General features: G+C 34.0%; 1 protein-coding gene across 2 annotated transcripts in view; it reads left to right on the top strand.

Moving 5' to 3' along the window:
- The window catches only part of SLIT2 (slit guidance ligand 2), a 388,117-nt gene that overhangs the window by 245,927 nt on the left and 116,941 nt on the right, over positions 1–25,249 (top strand). For both annotated transcript variants that reach the window (XM_017866816.1, XM_017866814.1), the window contains exons 7-9: positions 1,584–1,655; positions 4,209–4,372; positions 7,112–7,250. In XM_017866816.1, coding sequence (XP_017722305.1) covers positions 1,584–1,655; positions 4,209–4,372; positions 7,112–7,250 — 375 coding nt within the window. The remainder of the gene's footprint in view (positions 1–1,583; positions 1,656–4,208; positions 4,373–7,111; positions 7,251–25,249) is intronic.

The following is a 25,249-nucleotide window of genomic DNA, read 5'->3' as shown; positions in this document are numbered from 1 at the left end:
TGATTACCAGAGCCACCAACTGGCCAAAAGCGGCCTCAAAAATGTATTTTGTGTAGCTCAAACATAAGTGGTCTACAGACTGTTTGAAATATTTTAATTAGTTGCCACTAAACATTAGAAATATCTAAAAATTTTTATTTCTAACTTCCCTTCGAAAATCTGATTGTTTGACATCCCTCCCTTACAGCAGATCAATAGTCCATTGGAGCTGGACATTATCTGCCACAAGAGAGACTATCATTGCTAGCTTACCATATTCTTCACCATCCCCAACTGTCTGCTTTCTTCCATCTTTCTTGCCCATCATTGTATATTTTTGCACGTGGCCTGCTTCTCTCATTTCTGTTCTCTGCTCAGGCCCTACAGTGAACTTGCAACCTCTAATTCAAACCCTTGTCCGATATCAACTTCATCCACCAGGACCATTGATGCTTTCTCCTGCCTCCTTCAGAGGAACTTGCCTTCTTTAGTCACCACCTCAATGTGTACCTTCAGTCTCTCCCAGTCTTAGAATTGCTTTCCATGTCCACACTTTACTTGTATACCCCTGGGATAACTTCTACCACTTTCTTATCACAACCAGATTTTTCTGAAGGGTGAAGAAAGCTCATGTCTTAGCCTTACTAGTTTTTGTAATTTGTCCAATTCATCTCCCCAGCTGGACTGTATGCTATTTTAGGACAGGATTTATGTCTGATTTATTTTTATAATACTCCATGTTACCATAAGATAATAGCCATTCAGGAAATATTTGATGAATGAATGAGTAGTAGTAGAAGTAGAAGTAATCAATAATAATAATAATAAAACTAATAATGTTGCATTGTGGGAAAAGTAAGGATGATATTTATTTTCACCATAACTCTCTTCATCACACATATTCCTGAATCTGCTACCACAAGAAACCATGATTGCTGCCACACAGCAGTAAACAAAGGCCAATATATGCTACTGCAACTAAAACCATTAGAATGGATTAATCTTTTAACACGGTGCTACAGCAAGTTACTTCATCCCCACATGATACAAGTACCAGATATAGATACAGCTCTCTCCACTCAAATTACAGCAGTGGCTGATGTCTGTGGTAAATAATAGTTATCAGGACTCTGTTCCAAGACCTGACAGGAATGATTCTGTATTGTTGCTATGAGAATTCAGAAGAGAATATTAATTCAAATACGCTTATTGACTCATGGACACTAATTACACATAATGCCACTCTACGGAAATGTAATTGGGCGTATTTTCCAACTGTAACTATCCCGTGTTTATTTCTTAACCAATATCATAAATAGACATGCATGTACAAGGTACATAAAGTAGAATGTGAATAGTCAAACATGCTATGAATGGAGCCATAAATTTGTGGTAAATGTTGAATAAAACAAAATGTACAGTAACATGTTAAATTATGAAAATTATTTATCAACTTGTCTATAGAGTAGTGTATTCTCTATGTCATCTCTACCAGGTAGCTGTCCTGCATAAGCATAGTACAAGACATTTTCTCTATGTTAGTATATAAAATGATCAGTCAATTTTGTATCTAAAAATTCTAACTTTTCTTTTTAATTCTACAGCACTCTCAACAATAACAACATTACTAGACTTTCTGTGGCAAGTTTCAACCATATGCCTAAACTTAGGACTTTGTAAGTAGTCACAATATATGTAAAGGTCATATTAACCAATTAAAGCTTCCCCTTAAATAACATGTTCAGTAAGCAAAGGACGGGACCACTAGCTTACAAGGTAGACAAGGAAAGCCCAACTTGGGAAAAGACTAGATATGATATTTGTGGGAATGAGCTATTATTCTGGAAACTGGAAAGATTTCTTTTAAATGATATGCATTATGGAAACTTTAGAGTTAAAAAAAAAACATTTACTTTGAGCTATTGTGGAGGTCACATTTCATTAAGAAATGGAAGACTCCTTGATTGGCTGTCAGAAATGATAAATGGGAAATCTTTATGATTTTATTGCTGTACTGCAAGCAGATCTAATAAAGCTAAACTGGTTCTCCAACATTCCTTATAACGTGAAATTATAGCATCACCCTCTAGTGCTTCTATAATTAAGGTTGTGTCCGCATTTATATTTAAAAGTATCTTTTTTGGGGTTACAGATGGACATTAAGATATTTTTGGTCTAATAAAGTATTGACTATAGCTATTTCTTTTCTCTTGAAGAAAAAGTAATCCTTAAAGCCTAGGGTAGGTTTTAAAATCCTTAAAGCCCAGGGTGGACTTTAAGTTATAGAATTTCAGAGGTAAATCTCATTTGAACTGAATTTCAGAATCACCTTGACCTAAAAAAAGTATATTACATATAACATGTAGGACATGATTGGAAACAAAACCAAAGCATCAGACTTCTTGGGAAAAAAAAGTGTTTTTAAGTTGGATAAATATATTTTGATTAGATTTTCAAAATACTTCTCATTTTCTGATAGCTTGTAACTGGAAAACATTAATTTTCTTTTCTTAATAAAATTTTGAATTACCAGCTTTTTAATGAACTAGCCAATACCAATTTTAATGTCATTTTTTTCTTACTGAAATCTAACTCTGTATGTAATAACACATCATTATAATTTCCTTGGAATATTATTTAGCAAATAAAGGAATTCTACAAGTATACAGACATAGCTAAATTCTGTATTCTTGGGGCTATCAGAATGAGACTAATCTGACTGAACTAACAGCCCAATTCACTCAAAACTATAATTTCCCATTAACTTCAGGCATTTTTTTTTTTAAAAGAAATTGATCAAGCTTTCAATCTTTGCAAAACAAAGCCAACGAAATTGTAAAACATTCATCTGAATTTTTTTGACAGTGTCCCTTATTTTCTTGTAGAAATTCATGAGTCTGTCTTACTAATCAGGTTTTCCATTTTACATTCTTTTCTCGTTTCAAGTTTGTGCACACCTAATTGGAATTTTTGTAATATGCTTGGTTTAGATGGAAATATTTAGAGTACAAGGATATGGAATGTGCCTCTGTGGCTTCCAAAGGACAGAACTTCAACTTCCAAGCAAACCGAGCCAGAGGTCACCCATCTTTCCCAAAATGTAGCTTTTTGTTTTGTGGTACGCCTTCTAGTTTCGAAGCAAAGAATTGTGTTCCTTATCTACAAGCTCAAGGAGAATGCAGAGCAGTCATTTAACTTTAAATTCCTTTACTTTGGTTGGGTCATTATTCTATAGTATCATTGCTACTTAAAAATTCCATTTTTATGGTCTAATTATCTTTCTGGACTGAGTTCCATGTTTTAATATCCATTACTGTTATTGAGTTAGAATTGAACACATCAGCTTAAAAGGACTAAAATGGTATTACTGTGTCATAGATGGTTCTGGGAATAGTGCTTTGATTTATAGCTTTGGATGTCCTTTTCTTTAGTTTGAGAAAACATAAAAGCCAGTTTGAAGTCATTTACCTAATTTAGTGGATACATTTGTCTGATATTTTATTAATGGAGAAGTGCAATTTGCCACTTGGAAGCAAACCATGATCTTGTGTGGATCCTGCCAACACAGAGCGACTCACTTAATTCCTTCACTCCCAGCCATTTGTGCCTTTTAATTTCAGTCGCTGCTCTTTGAGGATAGGTCTCCAGGAGCCAAAGGAGCTAATCCCTTTTCTGTGATTAAACAACAAAAGAAGGAAATCAGAATAAGGATGTGAAAAAAGTGTTTTATATTGAATTATTATTCTGTCTTGTTCAGCAAAAAATGCAAGTGACCTGCTGAAAAGGTTTTACAAGCAGTTTCTATAGAGACTCATAATGGCAGGACTCATTGATATTTCAAACTGGGAGCCACAACTTTTACTAACTTGCCCCTCGCCCAGTCTCCCCACTCTCCCACCCCACCCCTATTGGCTCTCAGGATGTTGGAACTGTGGAGCAATTTGCATTGGACTTATTTTTTTCTCTTTCCTCTTTTAAATGAACATAAGTGAAATATGTTCATTTAAAACATAATTTTATGGACATATTCAAGCTTCTATAAATTGCTCAGTTCAGACTAAATGAAGAGAGACTTGATTCTGTGATTGTACATCAGTTTAATTTTAGGAAAATAATTATGTTGGAATCTGCTTAGCTTTACTTCTATGTTAAGAAATAAAGGTATATATTATTAATGAAATGACAACTTTCTGTTTTCTTGCTTTACACTTCCTTTTTTTCTCATTTAGTCGACTCCATTCAAACAACCTGTATTGTGACTGCCACCTGGCCTGGCTCTCCGACTGGCTTCGCCAAAGGCCCCGGGTTGGTCTGTACACTCAGTGTATGGGCCCCTCCCACCTGAGAGGCCATAATGTAGCTGAGGTTCAAAAACGAGAATTTGTCTGCAGTGGTAAGGGAGAAAGAAGATGATGTTACTGTGTTTGTTGTATCCCATTACGTAACAGAATGTGAGGGCTGCATGCCTCAAAGGTTTCGATGTTGTTCACTAATGTGCAATTGTGCACTAAGCACTCTACGGAGATCCTCTTTTCCAGTGAAAATATGTTCTGAGACCTTACTATATCAGTTGGCAAGTACTGGTTACTTGTATCTAGATTATGCTAAAACACTTTTCAGTTTCCACTCCAGGGGAAATATGGAAAATCGCTAAATGATGGCTCTACTTGTGATTTTTTATTTTCCCATTACGTAATGATTTATAGCTACTTTTATGTTAACAATTGAAAACAAACATGATTAGCTAATCCTAGATCCCTGCTATGAAATTCAAAGAGCAATTCAGCCATAGTTGCAAAGTAACAAAATACTTTCCATGCATACATGTATACTAATGGTTCAGTTTTACTTAAAACAAATATTAAATGACCAGCTTTAATAACAAAATCTGAAATCAAAATAAGACATAGGGTCAGGCACCATGGCCCACGCATGTAATCCCAGCATTTTGGGAGGCAGAGGCCAGCGGATCACCAGAGGTCAGGAGTTCCAAGCCAGCCTGGCCAACATGGCAAAACCCCGTTCTTACTAAAATTATAAAAATTTTAGTAAGGCATGGTGGTACATGCCTGTAATCCCAGATCCTTGAAAGGCTGTATCTCCCAGATACAGCAGAATCACTTGAATCTGGGAGGTGGAGAGTGTGGTTAGCTGAGATCACACCAGTGCACTCCAGCGTGGGTGACAACAGAGAAACTCCATCTCAAAAAAAATATGTATATATATAAAATAGGCCTGGCATGGTGGCTCACAACTGTAATCCCAGCACTTTGGGAGGCCGAGACGGGCACATCACGAAGTCAGGAGATGGAGACCATCTTGGCTAACACGGTGAAACCCGGTCTCTACTAAAAGTACAAAAAACTAGCCGGGTGAGGTGGCAGGCGCCTGTAGTCCCAGCTACTCAGGAGGCTGAGGCAGGAGAATGGCATGAACCCAGGAGGGGGAGCTTGCAGTGAGCCCAGATCACAGCACTGCACTCCAGCCTGGGTGACAGAGCGAGACTCCGCCTCAAAAAATAAATAAAATAAATAAATAAGTAAGACATAGGCTGTGTCTAATATCAATCAATAGCTAACGTTTACTGAGTTTTTTAATATGCTTAAGCACCAACCTAAGTATTTCACATATATTTACCTCACTTCACCTCCCTCATAACAACTGTATGAGAAATGCAATATCTCTATATTTGGAGATTCAAATGCTGTGAAAAAGAATAAACTTGCCGAAGTTTATATAGTTGAGTCCAAGGATCTCAATGGAGGTGGTTTGATTACATATACACACACGTGCGCGCACACACACACACATAGTGATACATAGTATCTTGTTTATATATATATAGGGTTGGTTCTGCTTCAGCTTCAGAAGTATCTGTTCAAAATACAACAAAACAAAATTTTAAGAAAGGTATAATGCATCATAAGTAGTTCACAGATTTTTAAAGGCGGGGTAGGGAGACATGACTAGTACTTGATGCTTTTAAATGGTTATATTTTAGACCCTGTATGTATTTTTTCACGTTTTATAACCTAAGCAAAATTTTTGTGTACGATCATGGAATGTTCTCAATATGTCTGATTGCTTTTTTAAAAAATTAAATAATGAAATGACTAACAGTTCGTTACTAACCACTTTTTTCTCTCTTCACTTTTTCCTTTCTGTTTTCTAGATGAGGAAGAAGGCAAGTTCACATTTCTTTTTTAGACTGAGGGTATTTTTGTAGTTTGAGAGCTTGTTTAGAGGGATAGGATTAGCAGCTGGCTTGTAGCCTTTTCCTGGCACATTACCACCACTAGGGCCCTTTCTCAGCAGGTTGGAAAGGGCAGTCCCCACTGTCTTCCAGAAACCATGCATTTCCAGATGCTTATTTAGTACAACTATGCTGATACTCTGTTGCTCACCTTTCAACCATTAATGTCTCATTTAAAAATTGTTCCAAATATTGAGTGATAAAAGTACATACAGAAAAGGAGCTACTTATACTAAAATTTTAAATTACTCGAAGCCCCCAAGGGAATCATTTTTTATTAACAATAAAATTACTTTATACAAATTATTATTATAATTTCAGAGAAACTGATCATTTTGAACCTATCAAGACATCAAATTCTGGATTATCTAATTATTCTCCACATTTATTGGCATACGATTATTTAATTTGAGCAACAATTATCTTCTGATAGAAGTATTACTGTTTTGTTTTATTTTTAAAAGAAATTACAAAGTTAATAAAGCCACATGAATTTGATAAAGACCAAGCTCTATTTAAGCTTATTAGGAATGAATATAAGTTAGTCTGAAGTTGCTGGGTTTTTTGGAAATTAGAATAGTTTTGAATGTAATTCTGATTTTGAAACTGAATTTAGCTTTTCTCACAATAGTTTAAAAAATTAGCAGTATTATGACCAGTTTTTAGAATCTCATTTACTTCCTCTCATTTGCTTTATTGACCTGAATATATAAATGCATGCCTCCTAAAATATATTTTAGAAATATAGGACCATCTTATGATCATGTATTTAAAGAGATTTATTTATGTGAAATGCTTTGTTACTTGAGCTAAGTTTGTATGTTTCACAATTATGATATTCAGGAGGAAAAATATAATTCCTGTTTATTTCTTTTTTAGGTCACCAGTCATTTATGGCTCCTTCTTGTAGTGTTTTGCACTGCCCTGCCGCCTGTACCTGCAGCAACAATATCGTAGACTGTCGTGGGAAAGGTCTCACTGAGATCCCCACAAATCTTCCAGAGACCATCACAGAAATGTATGTGCCTGAAATTCTTTCTTATCTCTCCACCTTCCCAGTGAACCAAACTTTGATTTTCTTTGGGAAATTCTGGGTTTATCAAAGGCACATCTGATCAATTGGCTTAGACAAATGTTCCCTTCAGAAGTGTATTGATTCTTACTCTGATTGTTTAAAAACATACCATGATAAAGTGGCTATGATGTTTTTTCTTCCACTGATAGAGTTAAAAGGAATATATTTTTAGGAAAAACAAGACAAACAGGATTATTTATACCTGGTTCCACCCTTTGGGCCTGTATATCTGTGGTTGTCCGTTTCTCAGTTTGGAGCCGTAGGAATATAAAAAGGGACCAAGCTGGGGTTAGTAAACCACAGGAACAATAGGTGATGCTCTGCCTCCTTGAGAGCTCATGTTTTAAAAGGCAGTTTCACTGTTTTGTTTGAATTGATAATTCAATGCAAAGTGTAGAAAGGATAATATTACAAAGTCAAATGTAAAGATTTTTTATATAGTGCATGTTTTAGCCTATTTGAAGCAGTGTGTACCTCCATTAAAAGTTAAATTCTTATGACAAAGTATTGCATACATATTTTGTATGCAGTTGGTGAATGCATTTCTATGTCCTCACCAAATATGTCATGTGGATCAAACAAGGTCACATAAGATGTAAATTGGAATGCTTTTACAATCTTAAAAAGTAAGCACTAGGGAAAATCATTACCTCAATATTCACTAAGAAAACCCCTCTTAACCACCCAGCCCATTATATTATTATTTTATAGGCCAATTCTAAATTGTAACTGAATAAATTGTCTTGGATTTTTTTGGTTGAAATGATAGGAACAACTTCTTAGAATAGACCCACATAGTATGTGAAAAAGTTGTTTTTAAAGAGCTCATTTTAACCAATTTATTATGATAATAAAGTAACTTCTCTAATGCACCTTATATGAGAATAATCTTAGTTCACAGGACCCACTGCCATTAGTTTAAACTATCTACCATGTGTTTAATAGTGTTCTTAGAGTTTTGCATAAGACATGAACCTCTGCAGGAATTCTAGATTCTGGGGAGATTTGACACTGAATAACCTATACACATAATAATATCATTCTCATCAAAATTTTAATTGATAGAACATTACTTTACCTCTAGAATACATCTGTAAGTATTTTTGGGCTGAACCTTGAAAGAAGAATAAGTTATAACTTGGGAAGAGATAGAAGACATTCCTGAAAAAGAAACCTTGGCAGCAAAGAACAGAGGTGGCAGTGAGCATTGTTTGAAAGATTGTGGTTGAACCTAATTAGAACAACAAGATAATGTTGAGGCATCATGAAAAATAATGCCCTAAAAAATATATCTCCATCTAATTTTAAAACTACAGATTACTGAAGACCTTGACGCTTGGTCAGAAGATATTAGATGTGATAAAGTTAAGAGCAGAATGACATACTAAATTTTCTCATAAGGGAACTATATAGTCATCTATGAAGGCACAGACATTTATTAAGTAACCATTTACTACCTAACGGCACCATGAATTTTCCAGAGATCATCCATCAAGTGATTAGCAAATGTGACATTCAAATTGAAAACTATTAAATGAGGTACACAGTGAAAAACATAATAAGACATGAACACATCAAGTTCAAGGTCTTACAAAGGGCATGAAGTTGAGGGCAAGGTACGATGGTTAGCCAGAGTCAGAAGGTTTTAGTTGGAACCCCAGGTTTACCTATCATTTACTATTTGTGAGACCATGGACAAGTTACTTACCCTCTGAGACTCTATATCCCATCTAAAACTAAGGGTGGTTGTCAGTTTGATGTGAAATAATTAACACACGTAGAGCTATGTGTGCTTAGCATATAGTAATCATTCCATAAATGATAACTCAAGCATAGAAGTCTTTGTGTAGAAATAACACTGAGCTAGACCTTGAAAGATAGGTAGTGAATGAAACTACAGAGATGAGGACAAGGCTTTCAGAATTTATACAATATGATAAGCTAGGCAGTAGGAATGAAAGTACAAGATGTGATCAAATAGGAATTCAGCTTGCCTGATATTTGATATGTGAGATAGTACCAGGAAATAAATTGTAAATATACATTGGAGTCAGTTCATGAATGGTCATGTGGATATAAGGATCTTGGATTTTATTTGGAATGCATTTAAACATAGGAGTTTTAATCTGAATTTTCTAGAATAATTGGTCTGATGGCTGTGTGCCAGTGATTTGACAAAAAGAGAGAATGCAAGGTAGGAGGCCTCTTCAGAGGCTGTTTCTTTGGTCCAGTGGAGATGTCAGAAGAGTAGGAGCTGGTCAGTAATAGTAGGAATGGTGGTGTGGAAACAGCTATGATAGCAAATATAGGAGCAGAATTCATGGTATTTGGCATTTGATGAGATAAAGGAGTAATGAAGAAAAATAAACCAGACTCTGCCAGAGTTTCAAGTATGAGTGATGGGGAGGTTGTGGTTATATTGTTGTATATAAGAAAGTGAGAAGCAGGACCAAAACGGGAAAGGAAGATGACAGTGAACTCAATTTGTGAAATACTTAAGGACCAGTGGCACAATTAGAAGTACTAAAATAATACAGACTATAATAATTTTGGAGCAAGCAAGACAAGGACTTGAGGCAAAAATTTTGGAGTAATTAACGTAATAGAAAACAGTCAATATTTGAAACCATCAACTGGCTAATGAAAAGGAGAGTAAGAGAGGAGAAGCTCAAGAACCTAAATAAAAACAGCAGAGGGCTCTAATAGGTAAGGGAGGAAGAGACTTCTAGGAAAAATGATTTCCAGAGGCAAATACTACTGCCAGTTAACCAAGCTGGGGTCTGAGAGAAGGTCTTGGAATTTGACCTGCATATTGTTCTTAGAAGGTTCCATTCTGATAGAGTGGTAGGTCAGTAAGCCACCTTTCAGAGTGTTAAGAAAAGAAGTATTGATTAGTATTCCAGAGAGTATATAAGCCGCAGTTTGAAGAGTTTGACTCAGAAAGGATTTTTTGAAAAAGACAATTGTTGCTCTGTAATGGACAAACTTGGATTAATTCTAAGATGCAGAAACCTGTCATCATTAGGAAGTCAGAAAGAAAGAATGAGTTTAGAGAGAAACGAGAGTGTGAGAGTTATATAAGACATATGTGGGAGCAAGATCAATCTGGACACAGGAGTGAACTGGTCAAATCCAGATCATAGGGAAGAGGAACAGAAAGCTGTTATAGGTTGCTAAAAGGAAAAGAGTAAGATGGAGACATAACATTTTCATATAGCAATATGAAACACTTAAAATGGTTTTCTTAGGTAGTCTAGTTTATTTCTTATCATAGTGATTTTCTTCTACTTTGTATGCTCTATAGATTTTGTATAATGGTGGGATTTAGTTGCATTAAAGTTGTAGTAAATAATATGTCCCATGGACTTTGCCTATATTGAGAAGGTGGTATATCAGGTAAAGCTACAATAAATTAAATTTATGAGGAGAGATGAAAACATGTGAAACTGCCAGTGAATTTTACTTCCCTGATTATTACATTATCAGCTTTATCAGTAGAGCATCTGGTAATAAATAATATTGATCCTCAACTCAGCAAGATAATTCCATTTTCATTCATTATAGTGGCATAACTTACTAGCTTAGTAATTTATTTCTTTTATTACTCTTCTATTTTTTATAAGAACAAAGAATATCACTAAGATTATTAAATGTGGAAATATCTTTACAGATGGCAGGTTTTTATTCTATGATGAACTGAAAATTATAAACTCTCCCCATTTTATTCAAATATGTTTTAATATCTGAATTTTACCATAAATTATCGGTGGAGTTTCTTTATTGCAAGTTATGAGATATTTCATTCAATAATTTTGACTTGATTACCTACTGTGTGATATGTCGTTATTCTTACAACTGTCTCATAATATAATTCTAACAAAAAGAAAGTATGTATGTGCCATATATGAGTGATCAACTGCCTATAAATCTAAGTAGAAAATAATGACTCATTTTTTCTGCTTTCTGTTTCCAACTACAAATTCATACTTATGCTATTTGCTAACACAGTTGTTTGTTAAGCAATAGAAGGAAAATATTCCTTTAAAATCAGAATTGGAATGTTGGCTTATGCACATTTGATCTTCTCATTGACCTGTAATGGGGATATTTATGAAATTAAATAAAATAGTAAAACTAATGCAGAAACGTAGGTCAGATAAAGGCTGGTGGTTTTCTCCAACAGGCCTCATTATACTCATCATTTTACCACAATGCAGGCGCTCCCTTCTTGCTTATAGGTTAGAATCTGCTTTTGATTGTCCCTAATTATCATGTTTTGTAATTATATACTATTGTGTGTTTATTTTAAAATATCTATCTCTTCTACTAAAGTAAACCTTCTATGAAGGCAGGAACTAGTTCTGTTCTTATCACTACTGAATACCCAGTGAAAAATCTAGTACCTTGGCACACAGTGGGCACTTGATAAGTATTTATTGGGTAAATGAATAATTTAAAAATTAAACATTTGGAACAGATTTGTCTCTGAAAAGATGAAGCTGTGTTAACCAAGTTTAATAAATACAACCAGAGGAACAGCCTATTATTTCCCTGTAGACAAACTGGTACTTTTAAGCATAAAATCAGCAAGAGAAAAGTAAATGAATAGAATTTTAATAGCATGGGCTAAAATAGGTCTAGAACACTAAAAATTCATTAAATTTCCCTGTTCTGTGTACTTATTCGAATTTCCATGCTTTAAATATTTCTGAGATTTTTTTTTGATTCTCAGCTGACCAACTCAGCATTTAATAGGTACCCTATTATGGAGCTATATTAATTTAATCATCTTACAGATGTGTTAGACATCTTTCTCTACAGTCATATTCGCTCTCTAATGAGGCCTGTAGACATTTAATTCAAATCTTTCAAAGACTGAGAACTTTGTTGTTTAAAAAAAAAACTTGGAAAAAAAACCAGAGGCTCAAAAAACTTAGAAATTTTGTAAAAAACCTTCAATTGTGAAGTGGCTAAAATGGCTTCAATCATACATCTGCTGGACTCTCAAGCCCATGGTCCTTCCTCGATCAAGCTATAAAAGAGGTAGGCATAGCTTGGTCTTGTTGGAATATCATAAAAGGATAAATTTTCAAAATCATGAAGAGAGAATGACTGATACTCCGATAAAAAGGACAAGAGAAATTTTAAGAAACTTACCTATGAAGAGAACGTAGAATGAACAGAGAGAAAGACAAGGCATTAAGATACAGGATTGTTTGCAAAACTGAGAGCTGTTTTATATTACTTTATATCTGTAACTATTACAATGTCATCTTCCCTATTCTCTGTTAAATGTTCTCTTATTTCCCTGAATCTTCTCCGCACAGCACTTATCACAGTTTAACTTGTTATTTGAATCATGTAAAACTCTCCTATTACACTGCAAACTGGGTAAGGGCAGACCGTGTCTTTCCCTCACCATTTCTGCCCCAATACTTAGCATACCGTGGGTGGGGAAGACAGTGTTGGGAGCAGGGGAAGAAGATCTTGGACACACAATCTGGAGAGCTTCCAGGCCACCACCCTTCATAGTAAAAATTAAAAAAAAAAAAAAGAAAAGACTGGGCGCGGTGGATCACGCCTGTAATCTCAGCACTTTGAGAGGCTAAGGCGGGCAGATCACGAAGTCAGGAGATCAACACTATCCTGGCCAACATGGTGAAACCCCGTCTCTACTAAAAATAAAAAAAATTAGTCAGGTGTGGTAGTGTGTGCCTGTAGTCCCAGCTACTCGGGAAGCTGAGGCAGGAGAACCGCCTGAACCCGGGAGGCAAGGCTTGCAGTGAGCCAAGATCGCACCACTGCACTCCAGCCTGGGCGACAGAGCAAGACTGTCTCAAAAAAAATAATAACAAAATAAAATAAAATGTGACAAAACAATGTGGACTAATGAAGAAAATATAGAAGGGAAAAAAGTAGAACATATAACGTAAGGTAAACTTAGTTGTTAAACAGAAAGCTGTTTGTTGCCTAGGGGTCATTCCAGCACTTTGCTGCTTTGAACTCTGCTAGTTGAAAACCTTACTCTTCAATAGATGCAGTGCCTTCTGTGAGTCTATACATGATCTAGTCTATGGCAACACAATCATTAATAGCAAATTGATTCTGACCATATCAAATCTTAAGAATTACTTACTTAGATAAGTAATTTTTTGAGGTGTACAGTTTTGAATGCGATGTGATAGATTGCTATGAAGTTGATATTTAGTTCTCTTCAATCTAGTTATAGATTTCCTGTGGCATACTGCCTTTTCAAACCATTATATAGAAATTCCATATTTCATGGAGAATATTTAGTAAGAGCGTAAGTTATAACAATTTGGTTTGTCGTGTTTGCTCCTACATCCTCCTGCCTTTACTCTCCGCTGCCTTTTTCAGGGGCTCCAGCTCCATCCGTGTTGCTGGAGAGGACATGGTTTCATTCATTTTTGTGGCTGTATCTTCTTCCATGTCACATATGTTCCACATTTTCTTTATTCAATCAACCGTTGATGGACACTTAGGTTAGTTCCATGACTTTGTTATCGTGAATAGTACTACAATAAACATGAGTGAAGGTGTCTTATATAATGATTTCTTTTCCTTTGGGTAGATACTCAGTAATGGGATTGATAGGTCAAATAATAGTTTTATTTTTAGTTCTTTGAGAAATCTCTGTACTGATTTCCATAGAGGTTGAATGTTGAACTAATTTACATTTTTACCAATGGTATATAAGCATTCCCTTTTTTCTGCATCCACACCATCATCTTACACATGTCACAATAGCTATTATTAACAATTGCTCTTATTTCTCTAATAATTAGTGATGTTGAGCATTTTTTTATGTTTGTTGGCTGCTTACATGTCTTTTTTTGAGAAATACTTGTTCTTGTCCTTTGTCCACATTTTAATGGGATTGTTTATTTTTCCTTGTTGAGTTGTTAGAGTCCCTTGTAGATTCTGGATATTAGTTCTTTGTTGTAGGCATATACTGCAAATATAATTTTAAAAGTATCTTTTTCTGTTCATTTCTCTTTAGATAACTACCTCCCATATATGCGTAACCTTTTTGCATGCTATTTCTGCATTTGTCTCACTCAAAATTTTGAATCCTTAATTTATTAAGTAATACTCAATTTTGAATCCACATATTTCAAAGTCTTCTTACTTTTCTTTTCTTTTTTTTTTTTTTTTTTTTTCTTGAGACAGAGTATGGCTCTGTTGCCCAGGCTGGAGTGCAGTGGTGCCATCTCGGCTCACTGCAAGCTCTGCCTCCTGGGTTCACGCCAGTCTCCTGCCTCGGCCTCCCGCATAACTGGGACTGCAGGGGACCGCCACCACGCCCAGCTAATTTTTTTGTATTTTTAGTAGAGACGGGGTTTCACTGTGTTAGCCAGGATGGTTTCGATTTCCTGATCTCGTGATCCACTCACCTTGGCCTCCCAAAGTGCTGGGATTACAGGCAACACCGTGTAGGCCCAAAGTAATCTGACTTTTTGTATGTAAAGATATGCAAGTTAGATCTGACCAACTTGCCTTTAGCCTATTATGTACTGGCTGATTTAAAATAATTACAAGTACTTATGAAATCAAGTATGAATTTTTGATTGGTTAGCATATATTTAGTAATGTTTCAACCAGCAGAATATTTGTCATGCTATGCAATTAGTTTATTTTAATTATGCTAAATGTTAAAAAGTACAGTACACAATGTGACTAATTTTTTTACAGCACACACAGGTGAACTTGACTACTATTCAGACAATATTGATAAAATAAATAAGGCAAGTGATATCATTTTTTAAATGTAACATGGTATGAAAGAAATAGTCAATATTCTGAGTTTGCCTTGTTAAATAACAAGTAGGTTGGCAATTTCAAAGTGCAATTGTTTTCCTTTGAAAGAGGTTTCATTGTTTCATTGCAAAAATATTTTAAAACATAAACATATTCAACTTAAGGAAAATAAAATGTAATGGAAATAGGCGTAATTTAGAAAATGTTGTAAAAGTTAAAATTTGAGCAATTCTACTTTAGTTCTTAATTTTATTAGAGCACTTCTTAACACATGGAGCACTTGTTAGCATTTTGCAGTTTTACACACTCCTGATATTATTGCTACTTCAAATCCACCCACAAATTAGCTAACCTACAATATTACTTTCGCTTCAAATTTTATGTTTTTATAACTTTGTGCTTTTCAGGCAAGCTAATATGAAAACATTCTCAATATTTTATGTCTGATAGAAATATAGATGACATAGTACTTTTTAAAAGTATCTTATATCATGCATAATAAAACCTTCTTTATGATAAAAAATTTTCAAAATGTTAAATTGTTTATTTCACTTAATTCCCATGGAAACACTATGTAGGAAACTACACACCTCCTAAAGGTTAGCAAAATTCTTTTAATTTTTTTGTAGTGTAGTAAATACTTTTGTTTATTTTTAAAATGAAAACCTGGTTTGAGATAAGAAGCTGTCACTCCGATGTAGGCAATTAGAATTGCATTCTCAAATTTTCTTCTGAGATACTCAAAATAGCAGAAACTACAAATATATCTCCTATGTACTATGAAAGTACTAGTTTTTCCTCTATCAAATATAACTTGCCTAGAAATGTCATTAAATAAACAATCCTAGGATTAAACAAGTCAATATTATTTTATCTCTGATTCTGTGCTAATATATATATGGTTAGAAAAACAAAATGCAATGATTCTTCTCTGGATTATTTTTTGTGTGAGTTTAGTAGTCATAATGTCATTGTATGCGAGAGAATTTTTTATGTAAATATCATTCATTATTATTTTATTCCCTTGTGTTTTGGATTATATTTTCTCAAGTTTTCATATTATGATTTCATCAGATGAGCCCAGAAAAAGAGAAAATACTTTACCTTTCTACAGACACGGAGCACCTCGTTATTCAGCATACAAAACAGTGTTCTACAATGCGTTTCCACAGAAGAAGCTTCTCATGTTAATTTTTTTTAGGGGGAGGGGATTGAGGTCTCACTCTGTCACCTAGGCTGGAGTACAGTGGCGTGATCTCGGCTCACTGCAACCTCCACCTCCAGGGCTCAAACAATCCTCCCACCTCAGCCTCCCATGTAGCTGGGATTACAGGTGCATGCCACCACATCCAGCTAATTTTTTGTCTTTTCGGTAGAGACGGGGTTTCACCTTGTTGCCCGGGTTGGTCTTGAACTCCTGAGCTTAAGCCATTCATCTGCCTTGACCCCTCAAAGTGCTGGAAGTACAGGTGTGATCCACCACACCCAGTAGATTCTCATGTTAATTCTTAGTTATCAGTAGCCACACTCAGTGTACTCCTTATAGCAACTTTGATAGCTCCATAGCAAAATAGTGTAAAATGAATTATGTAAAATACCTTTAGAGATGAAACAATGCAAGTAGTTCCACAGGCCATTATTGAGTTCACTATTAATCATTTGAGCGTTTTCATCTTTATTTTGGTAAAATTCCTAATTGTATATGCATATCTTGAGCATTCTTTGTCATTGAAAGAATAATTGATGAGAAAGAAATTACTATTGAAAGAATAGTAGAAAAATTATCTTCAAAAGGCTTCATATGCCCACTATGTGCAGAGAAACCATTTTCATGAAGACTTAGTGTTCATGATAAGAAAATTCTTCATTTGTATTCATTTTTTGCAACTTATTTCTTTCTTGTACCTAATTTCCCAAAAAGTTATTTAGGTAACGTACATGTTATACTTACATATACCCAAACACACACAAATGTTGTACCTGTGTTTTTGTTAAATTGCGTGATAACTTAAGCAGAAAACTATATAATACCTTTCTCAAAAGAAAAATGTAGAAGATGTAATCAAACATTTGTAATATTAGTTGAGAAGTAAAAATGAATATAACATTATAAATAAATTGGAGAAAAAGAAATATTAAAATAAGTACAGAGATTAAAATGGTAAGGACAGACAGCAACTCCAACTGGTTTCTCTTAAAAAGTCCCGGGAATCTGATGAGTACTGTTGCAACACAAGAAGCACATGCGGAAAGGCAGCATTTTAAAAATGTACTACTACATACTCAACAAGTATTTCTGAGTGCTTGCTCTGCATCAGGCATTGTGGATGAAAGGGGACAGTCTCAACCTGCAAAATGTCTACAGTGCAGAGAATTGAAGCTTTACACAAACAGAATTTTAAACATGAGATAAGTAGTAAAATATATGTGCACAAAAAATGAAGAGGAGGGCTACCTTGTTCTGCCTTGAAGAATCAAATAATCTTCAGGAATTAAGATGTGTTTTGCAGGCAGAGAACTTGAGGGCTTTTTTAGACCTAAGAGGCTGCATGTGCAAAGTCCCAGGAAAATGATAGAGTAGTGTGTTTTTGGAAAAATTAAAATTTACCGTTCTTAGAATATAAAGTGGAAGCCAAATCTTGAAGAAGAGACTGTCCTGATGACAATAGAATACAAGGGAAATTGTCTAGCAAGGTAGTAGCATGATTAGATTTCTTTGATAGAAAAATCACTCTAACATGGAATGGAGAGTGGTTTGAAAGAAAGGAGCCCACTGAGAATGCAATAACAGCAGACTCTATAAAGGATAATGAAGGCAGGCCTAGCAGCAGATAGTGTTGGGAAGTTATTCCAAGAAGTGGCTCTAGTGGTCATGCAGTTGATTCGCCTAAAACTTCTATGGGAAAAAAATGGAGGCCCCCTCAAATGTAAAATAAGAACCATGTAGCCTCTGACATAAGAATGAAGACATCTGGGGCATAGTCACAATGTTATTTATTCTCATAATTAGTAAAAGTGTCATTGGCATTTTAGCAATTATGTCATAGACTGATGGTTTATCAGCTGGAATGACAGGTGAAAAATTACATAGTTCATATTTTACTAGTAAGCAGCATTATTTAAACTTTAGGAAAAAGATGATATATAATGTGGAGAATAACTCAGTGCGGGGGTGGAGAATAATGAGAACTACTCTCTGCTTATTGAATAATACTGTTAAACAAGTGATACAGAAAGATGATTTTGTAATTTTAAAACTAAAATGAGTAGCAAGCAGGAGAGTTAGCTCAGTGTCTAACTCAGAGTAAGTGTCTAAAATTTTTTGTTATTAATGAGAAATAAAACAAAAGAACCTCTAAGTGTTTTCTTTCTTGGGTTAATTTAAAATGTATATATGATAACATGATAGTGACATATTCTCTCCCCCTGAAATCTCTGGGCCATGTGCCTAAGCCCATTTTTTTCCTCTGAGTCTACACCATTTGGTTGCATCTATTGAGTGTATCTTTGTATTTGAATATGTGTCCTTGTGAATACATGCATGAAAATTTTAGCACTCATTCAGAAGGTGCACACACAGATATTTTTGTCTTGCTTTTAAAATGCTTAAAGACCAAATGGAAAATGAGGCATATCTCTCCTATAAAACACCAATTGAATTTACACTTGGGGGAATGTATTTTAGAATGACATCACAAATATGTAAATAAAATTTAAAAATGAATACTTTTAAGGAACAAGGAATCCCAAGACAGAAAATGACGAGAATCAATTAGTATGGACACAATCTTAAGGCAAAACTTCTAGCTGTATGCAAAGTATGTCACTCTAGAGGCCAATATTCACTAAGCTGCTGAAGATGTTTATTAAATTTGCAAAGTTCTGGAGACTGTAATTACAAAACAAATAATACTATAGGCTAAAATATGTTGGATCATTTTATGTAGAAATATATGAAAGATTTTAATGACATGATTTACTGCTAAAACTGGAAGTAACATTCCAAAAATAGAAAGTACTTACTTTACAATTATATGTAATAGGCATGATAATCCTTAACATCAAAGAAAAGGAATGTCATCTTCCTCCTTTTCAGATGATGGGCCAATCTTACCTATGAGGAGAATGTGTTGGCTACAGCGGACAATTTAAGATTCAGAAGCTACAGTCATTCTGCCTCCCCTCCCCTTACCCCATTAAGACTATGTGCTGTTCTATGGCAGCTGCTTTTGCCATTTACGTTAAAAGCAGATGGAGAAAAATGCGAAGAACTGTCAGTTTTATTGCCATGTATAATCAGCATCTGGGCTGTATGTTACAGACACGATCAATCCAAAGACATATTTTACTGGGTATTATAAAAACTTTTTGTGTTTCTAAGGCAGTCCCCAAATTACAGATAGTGCTATATTTTAATCCTGTTGATCACAGAGATTGCAGCCAGTTCTATTTTTTCAGCTTCAGTGTGAACGATGTATGTGTGTATGTGTTTCATATACAGTTACTGAGTTATCTGCAAAATTATACTGCTAATTTGTTTAAGAGCATGATTCGGGACCATATATATTTATTTCACACTAGGAATAAAATAATGTGTGAGATTTATATATACATTTATGTAATTATTTATATAATGTATGTGTGGGGGGGTGTGGGTGTATGTGGAGAGGTGTGAGGTTACAGTAGTCCCCTCTCTTCCATACTTTTGCTCCCCATGGTTTTGATTACCCATGGTCAACCACAGTCTGAAAATATTAACGTATTTTGAGAGAGAGCGACCACATTCACATAACTTTTATTATAGTATATTGTATGAATTGTATTTTATTATTAATTATTGTTAATCTCTTTAATTAAACTTGATCATAGGCATGTATGTATAGAAAAATAAACAGTGTGTACAGGGTTCAGTACAATCTGCAGTTTCAGACATTCAGGGCATCTTGGAATGTATCCCTGTGGGTAAGGGGAAACTATAGTATATGCTGTAAACTTTTAATTCTTTAATATATTGTGCTGCATATTATATTTTTGATTGCATATATATACATATTTTATTATTTCACTCTTTTGTATAACAAAGAAAATACCATATATTTTTTCTACATCTCATGTAATTTTAGAAAACATTTATGGTAAGTTCTGTTCTCCCCATTTTCAGGAAGAGAAACTGAGACACAGAGAAAGAAAATAGCTTTTATAAGGTCCAGAGAGCTAATGAGCTGCAGATCCAAGATTTAGTCCATGTCTATATAAGTGCAAAACTCATACTTTTAATTGCTAAATGACACACCTTGAAAAATTCTATGTATGTCTATAAAGTGTAGACATATCTCTTGAGGGCTATTGAAGATTTGGCATGTGGATGTTATTTTATATAGTTTGTCAAAATAACACAATTTTAAAACATTGAAAATAATGTCTAAGAATTGAATGCTAGAGAGCTGAAAGTGTCATTTAAAGTGCTAATACTGTTTAACGTCTTGTAAATGTCTTTAAACCTATTTTTTAATTGCCCCATCATCATACACACTGCATGTTGTATACTCTACTGATGTAAGATCTGCTCACTGATAACCATTAGTGTATTTGATGTGTTACAGAGCCCATCAGTCCACAAGTGGCAGAATTAGACTTCATTGGACTAAAAGATAGCTGCACATAATTGACATGTTCTAAGAGTCTTGTGTATTAAAGCAGAGGGATATTTCATGATTTTTTGTTTTCTATAATTTTTGAAATAGACACCAGAAAGTGTTATATATTGTTTGTAGTTCATTCTTTAGGAACTTTAAAGGCATGAAGACATGTATAATGAGGTAGCAGTAATTAGTGAGCAAGAGAAAAAATTGTAGAAGTGGAAACAGGATGGGAAGAAGTCTTTTATTGTATAAACATATTTTTGAGTTATTTTTATTGGTGCAGTTAGAAAACTGTCTTCATCTTCTCATATATTGAGCATGTAACTAAAATTTCCTTCTACATTTGAAAGAGTAGTAACAGCCATTGCTTTGGTTCCATGTATGTATGTATGTATGTAAACACACAAACATGTACAGTGATAAGATGTTATGCAATCATTTCCATAAATTATGTGGAGAAAAAGGTGTTGGCTCCTTTTACATGGAAAAGTCTTTCTTGTAGTATGTGATTTACAGTACTTTCCTCCCCTAATCACTTTCTAAATCTATTTTTACTTTGAAACTCATGATACTGAATTTTCTCTGAAGGACTGGCATTTGAAAATCTCTTAATTATGGTGGATTTTATCCATGGCATGAAAATATATCTTAGCCATTATACTATGTATTTTTGTAATCCTGGAATGTTTTTAATTAGGTTCTTTATGGAACAATGGATTCAAATTTGCACTTTATAAAATTCAGCAGCTTCTATGCTATTAAAGCACAGATTGCAGGACAGCAATGCTAGAAAATGTAAATTTTATTTGCCCTTTCTTTTTACCTCAACCTGAAAACTTTAGTATTTCACTTCTTTATTTTTTATGATCTAAGTATGTTTTCTTCTTTTTGTAGGACAAAGGACATCATTTGAGATGTGTGTTGGCTTTAGTTTATCAAATATATTCTAAAGTTATTACAATGAAAAGGACAAACTCTTTATTCTAAAATTTGCAATAAGTACAAATTAGTTTATTGTTTGTCCACTAAAGAAGAGACAACAGGCATTTTGTAATATATTACAATTTATTGTTTGACATCTGTCCATGGTAGAATATTTTCCTGCTTGAGAATCTGTCCCTCTGAATGAAGGATGCAATTATGTTTTGCCTTAATGAACTGCTGAAACAGTGCAATAAAAACCAATTCGCTGCGGAGTCAGTGTAAATAACAACGTAAACTGTGTATCAAATATCTTTTTTGGAACAAGATTGAAAATAGATTAATGAATGAAAGTAAACAAATCCATGGTACATGTCATTGTACAACTTTCTGTTGTACATGTAAATGCAATAGTTTGCAAAGTGAAGATCAAGTCCTCGGTACATTGCAATAACAGATGATTCACGCAGAATCACTCAAATGTGTCCAAAGTATTATTCTTGCATATAAAAATTTAATGCCAATTTATCATGACTCCTCTTTGTTTTATAACTTTTTTGAGTATGCATTTTCAAAAAACAAAGGCCTTATTTATTATATAATTTGGAGATTTTTTGCCTTCAATCAGTGAAATTAGTTGTAGATTAATTACAGAAATTATCATAACATATATTTGAGTGTCATTAGAAAAATTAGTGATCTTTATGAGTATTCTAGTTTGAGACTTTAAAATAATAAATGAATTTTAAAATTTCCAAGGAATATCTTCAGTTATATCAAATTATAGAATTAGTTTGGCCACATTTGTGAGCTCAGGTTATTGACATTTCAGAAGTCTCTATGCTGCATATAGCATTAAAAAAAGACTTATATTGGAGAAATTTGTTTTGAAATCTAACTGCAAAATAAGATTATTTATCAATAAAACTTTCACAAATGTATGAACATCTCTGCTTTTTGATTATCATTGAATTCCAGTCATATAGCATAATATTTTGGACAGAGTAGACATTAAGTATTTATAGGGTGAATAAACTAATTAATGATTATTGGTTTCTTTAGATTATTTTCAAGAACCTGAAATCATGTCTATGAAAAGTAGTATATGAACTAGCTTTGCATTACTATTAAAAGAAATCTACTAGTCACTAAGAATTATTTTTTTCTCATCATAGCACTATGTTATTGTGAGCAAATCTTTAACACATTGAAATAATATTTAATTGGCCAGGATATGAAGTCTTCTAACCAATCATTATTATTCCATCTGTAGCTCGTTTTCTCTGTATATTTATTGATTACATTTTAAGCTTAAAATTCTACTATAAGAATGAATAAAGGCCAAAAAGAATTTCTCTTAACTGTCAATCAAAACATTCTAATCAATAAAGTAACAGGCAAATGATTTACATGTCCTTTACTCTGTTTAGAGCTTTTGAAAAAAAACTCCCTTTCTTACGACCTAGATAAATAATACAGATGACAAACTCATATTTCCATCATACAGTTTATTTACTGTCTTCTGGAGTAAATCCACCCATTAGGAGCCAAGAACCCAGTGAGCAGGGATATGTGAAAACGAATAGAATACAGTGAAATAAGAACAGAGGAGTTAAGATGGTGTCCTTGGGTATATAGGAAAAGGCGCAACTCATTATACCTAAGAAAATAAGGAAAGGATTTAAAAGGAGGCCATGTTTTCACTGTCTTAAAATAACTAAGCATTATTAATATCAATACTAGTATAAAAGTATCACTAACATACATGTCCAATAATAAGAAAGAATTGAGGAAATAGGATACGTTTCGACAATGGAATATTATGAAGGCATTAAAAGTAATGTCTTCCAAAATGTTTAATGATATAGCAATACATGTGTGATATAATGTTGGATGTAAAGACAATATATGCAATTCTATTTGCAGTAATACCTCAGTTACATAAAATACGCTCAAAATTCTGTATGCAGTAATACCTCAATTATATAAAATAAATATGCAAGCAACAAAACGCTAAAGTAAAACTCACTGATCTGAGTGGTGCATTATAGATTTAGTTTTTAACCATATTTTTTACATTTTCCAAGTACAGTAAGCACCAAGGAGATAGAGTGTCTCATCAAAGTGAAAAAAGATTGTTAGTAATATCAAATGTTACAGTGAGTTCAAGAGCAATGAAAACTGAGGAAACCCGTTGAATGGTGAGATAAAGAGGTCAGAGAATGAACCCTGATGCTGTTGAAGAAAAACCGTAGCACTGTGAGAAGGGCTTTGAAATCAGAAAAGACCAAAATTTTGGCAATTTGATTTAATGTCCTAGGGATCATTTGTTTGTTTGATTTTATTTTCATTAAATGTTGTGTGTGTGTGTGTGTGTGTGTGTATGTGTTAAAGTATTACCAACATTCAGTAAAAATGAATTAATGTATAGGACACATATATGGTCAGTATGTTTTCATATTTATTCATATTTAAATATATACACACGTATACGTACACACATATATATATTTATATAATATATATATGCATATATTTTTTCAAATCCAGGCAGGAAAGTGGAACTCATGCTAGGTGAGCTTTATTTTCCTGTTGAAAATGAACTCTATTTTCTGTTGAAAACAGAGGGATTTAATATAGAGAATGGACTAAACAATTGCAGGAAGATAACAGGGAAAAAACTGCTAGCACCCCAGGGCTATAAAGACAGAAGAAGCTGGTATTTCACAAAATTAGAAGGTGGCACCAGCAGAAAGGTAAATTAGGAAGGAGACGAGACCACTTCTGTAGACATCCCCTGAGACAGAGAAAGGAAGAAATACCCCAGCTTCTCCTCCCCGCCAACCCTTCACCACCCTACCAGTGTCTGTCACTGGCAAATCTCACAGCAGCCTGTTGGCAAGTGAGCCTGGGATATATGGTTCACTGGAGTCAGCTCTCTGGGACACAGAGCAGAACAGAGGTGAAGGGGATGGGAAATGATCATAACGATGTTTCTTTGGAGAGAAAGGAGGCTGAGAAGCAACATTTTTTGGATAGACTAAAACATCTACCAAAGACTTCATGAAATCTACTTATTTGTGCGTTGATTCATAACTAGGTGGGTAAAATCTTGTCTTTCTCTGTTAGCAGGACCATAGAGTAGATGATATCAGAGTTATTTTCAACTCTGTGATTTTAGTATACCATAAAAATACTCCAGTTGTGCTCAAATGCACTTCGCTGCAGTGGTTTTTATGTGAAATATTCACAAAATGAATCCACAGAGCCTAGACTGTCTTACTGAAAGTATCTGTAGCATATATGGATTTATAATTTAACATTTTGCCTCATAAGAAGCTTCAAAATTAATTTTGTGAGTAGAAAATTATTTTTTAACCTATAATACGCTTTCTGTAGAGGAAATAAAAGTTTTATAAAATTTAATATTCAACAGTAATTTTCTTTGTGGAAGAGTTATGATTGTATCTAAAATATGTAATAGATTTATTCAGTATTTCTACCTATTTCTCTAATTTATATTAAGGTAATTAAAATGTACTCCTAAGTTAGTTTCTTAAAGGTATTATTTCTTTTGTACAAAGTCCAGACTTAAATATT

The sequence above is a fragment of the Rhinopithecus bieti genome, unplaced genomic scaffold (assembly GCF_001698545.2).
Source record: "Rhinopithecus bieti isolate Rb0 unplaced genomic scaffold, ASM169854v2 scaffold_1599, whole genome shotgun sequence".
Lineage (NCBI taxonomy): Eukaryota > Metazoa > Chordata > Mammalia > Primates > Cercopithecidae > Rhinopithecus > Rhinopithecus bieti.
Note: the sequence above shows the minus strand (reverse complement) of the source record. Positions and strands in the feature narration are given on the sequence as shown.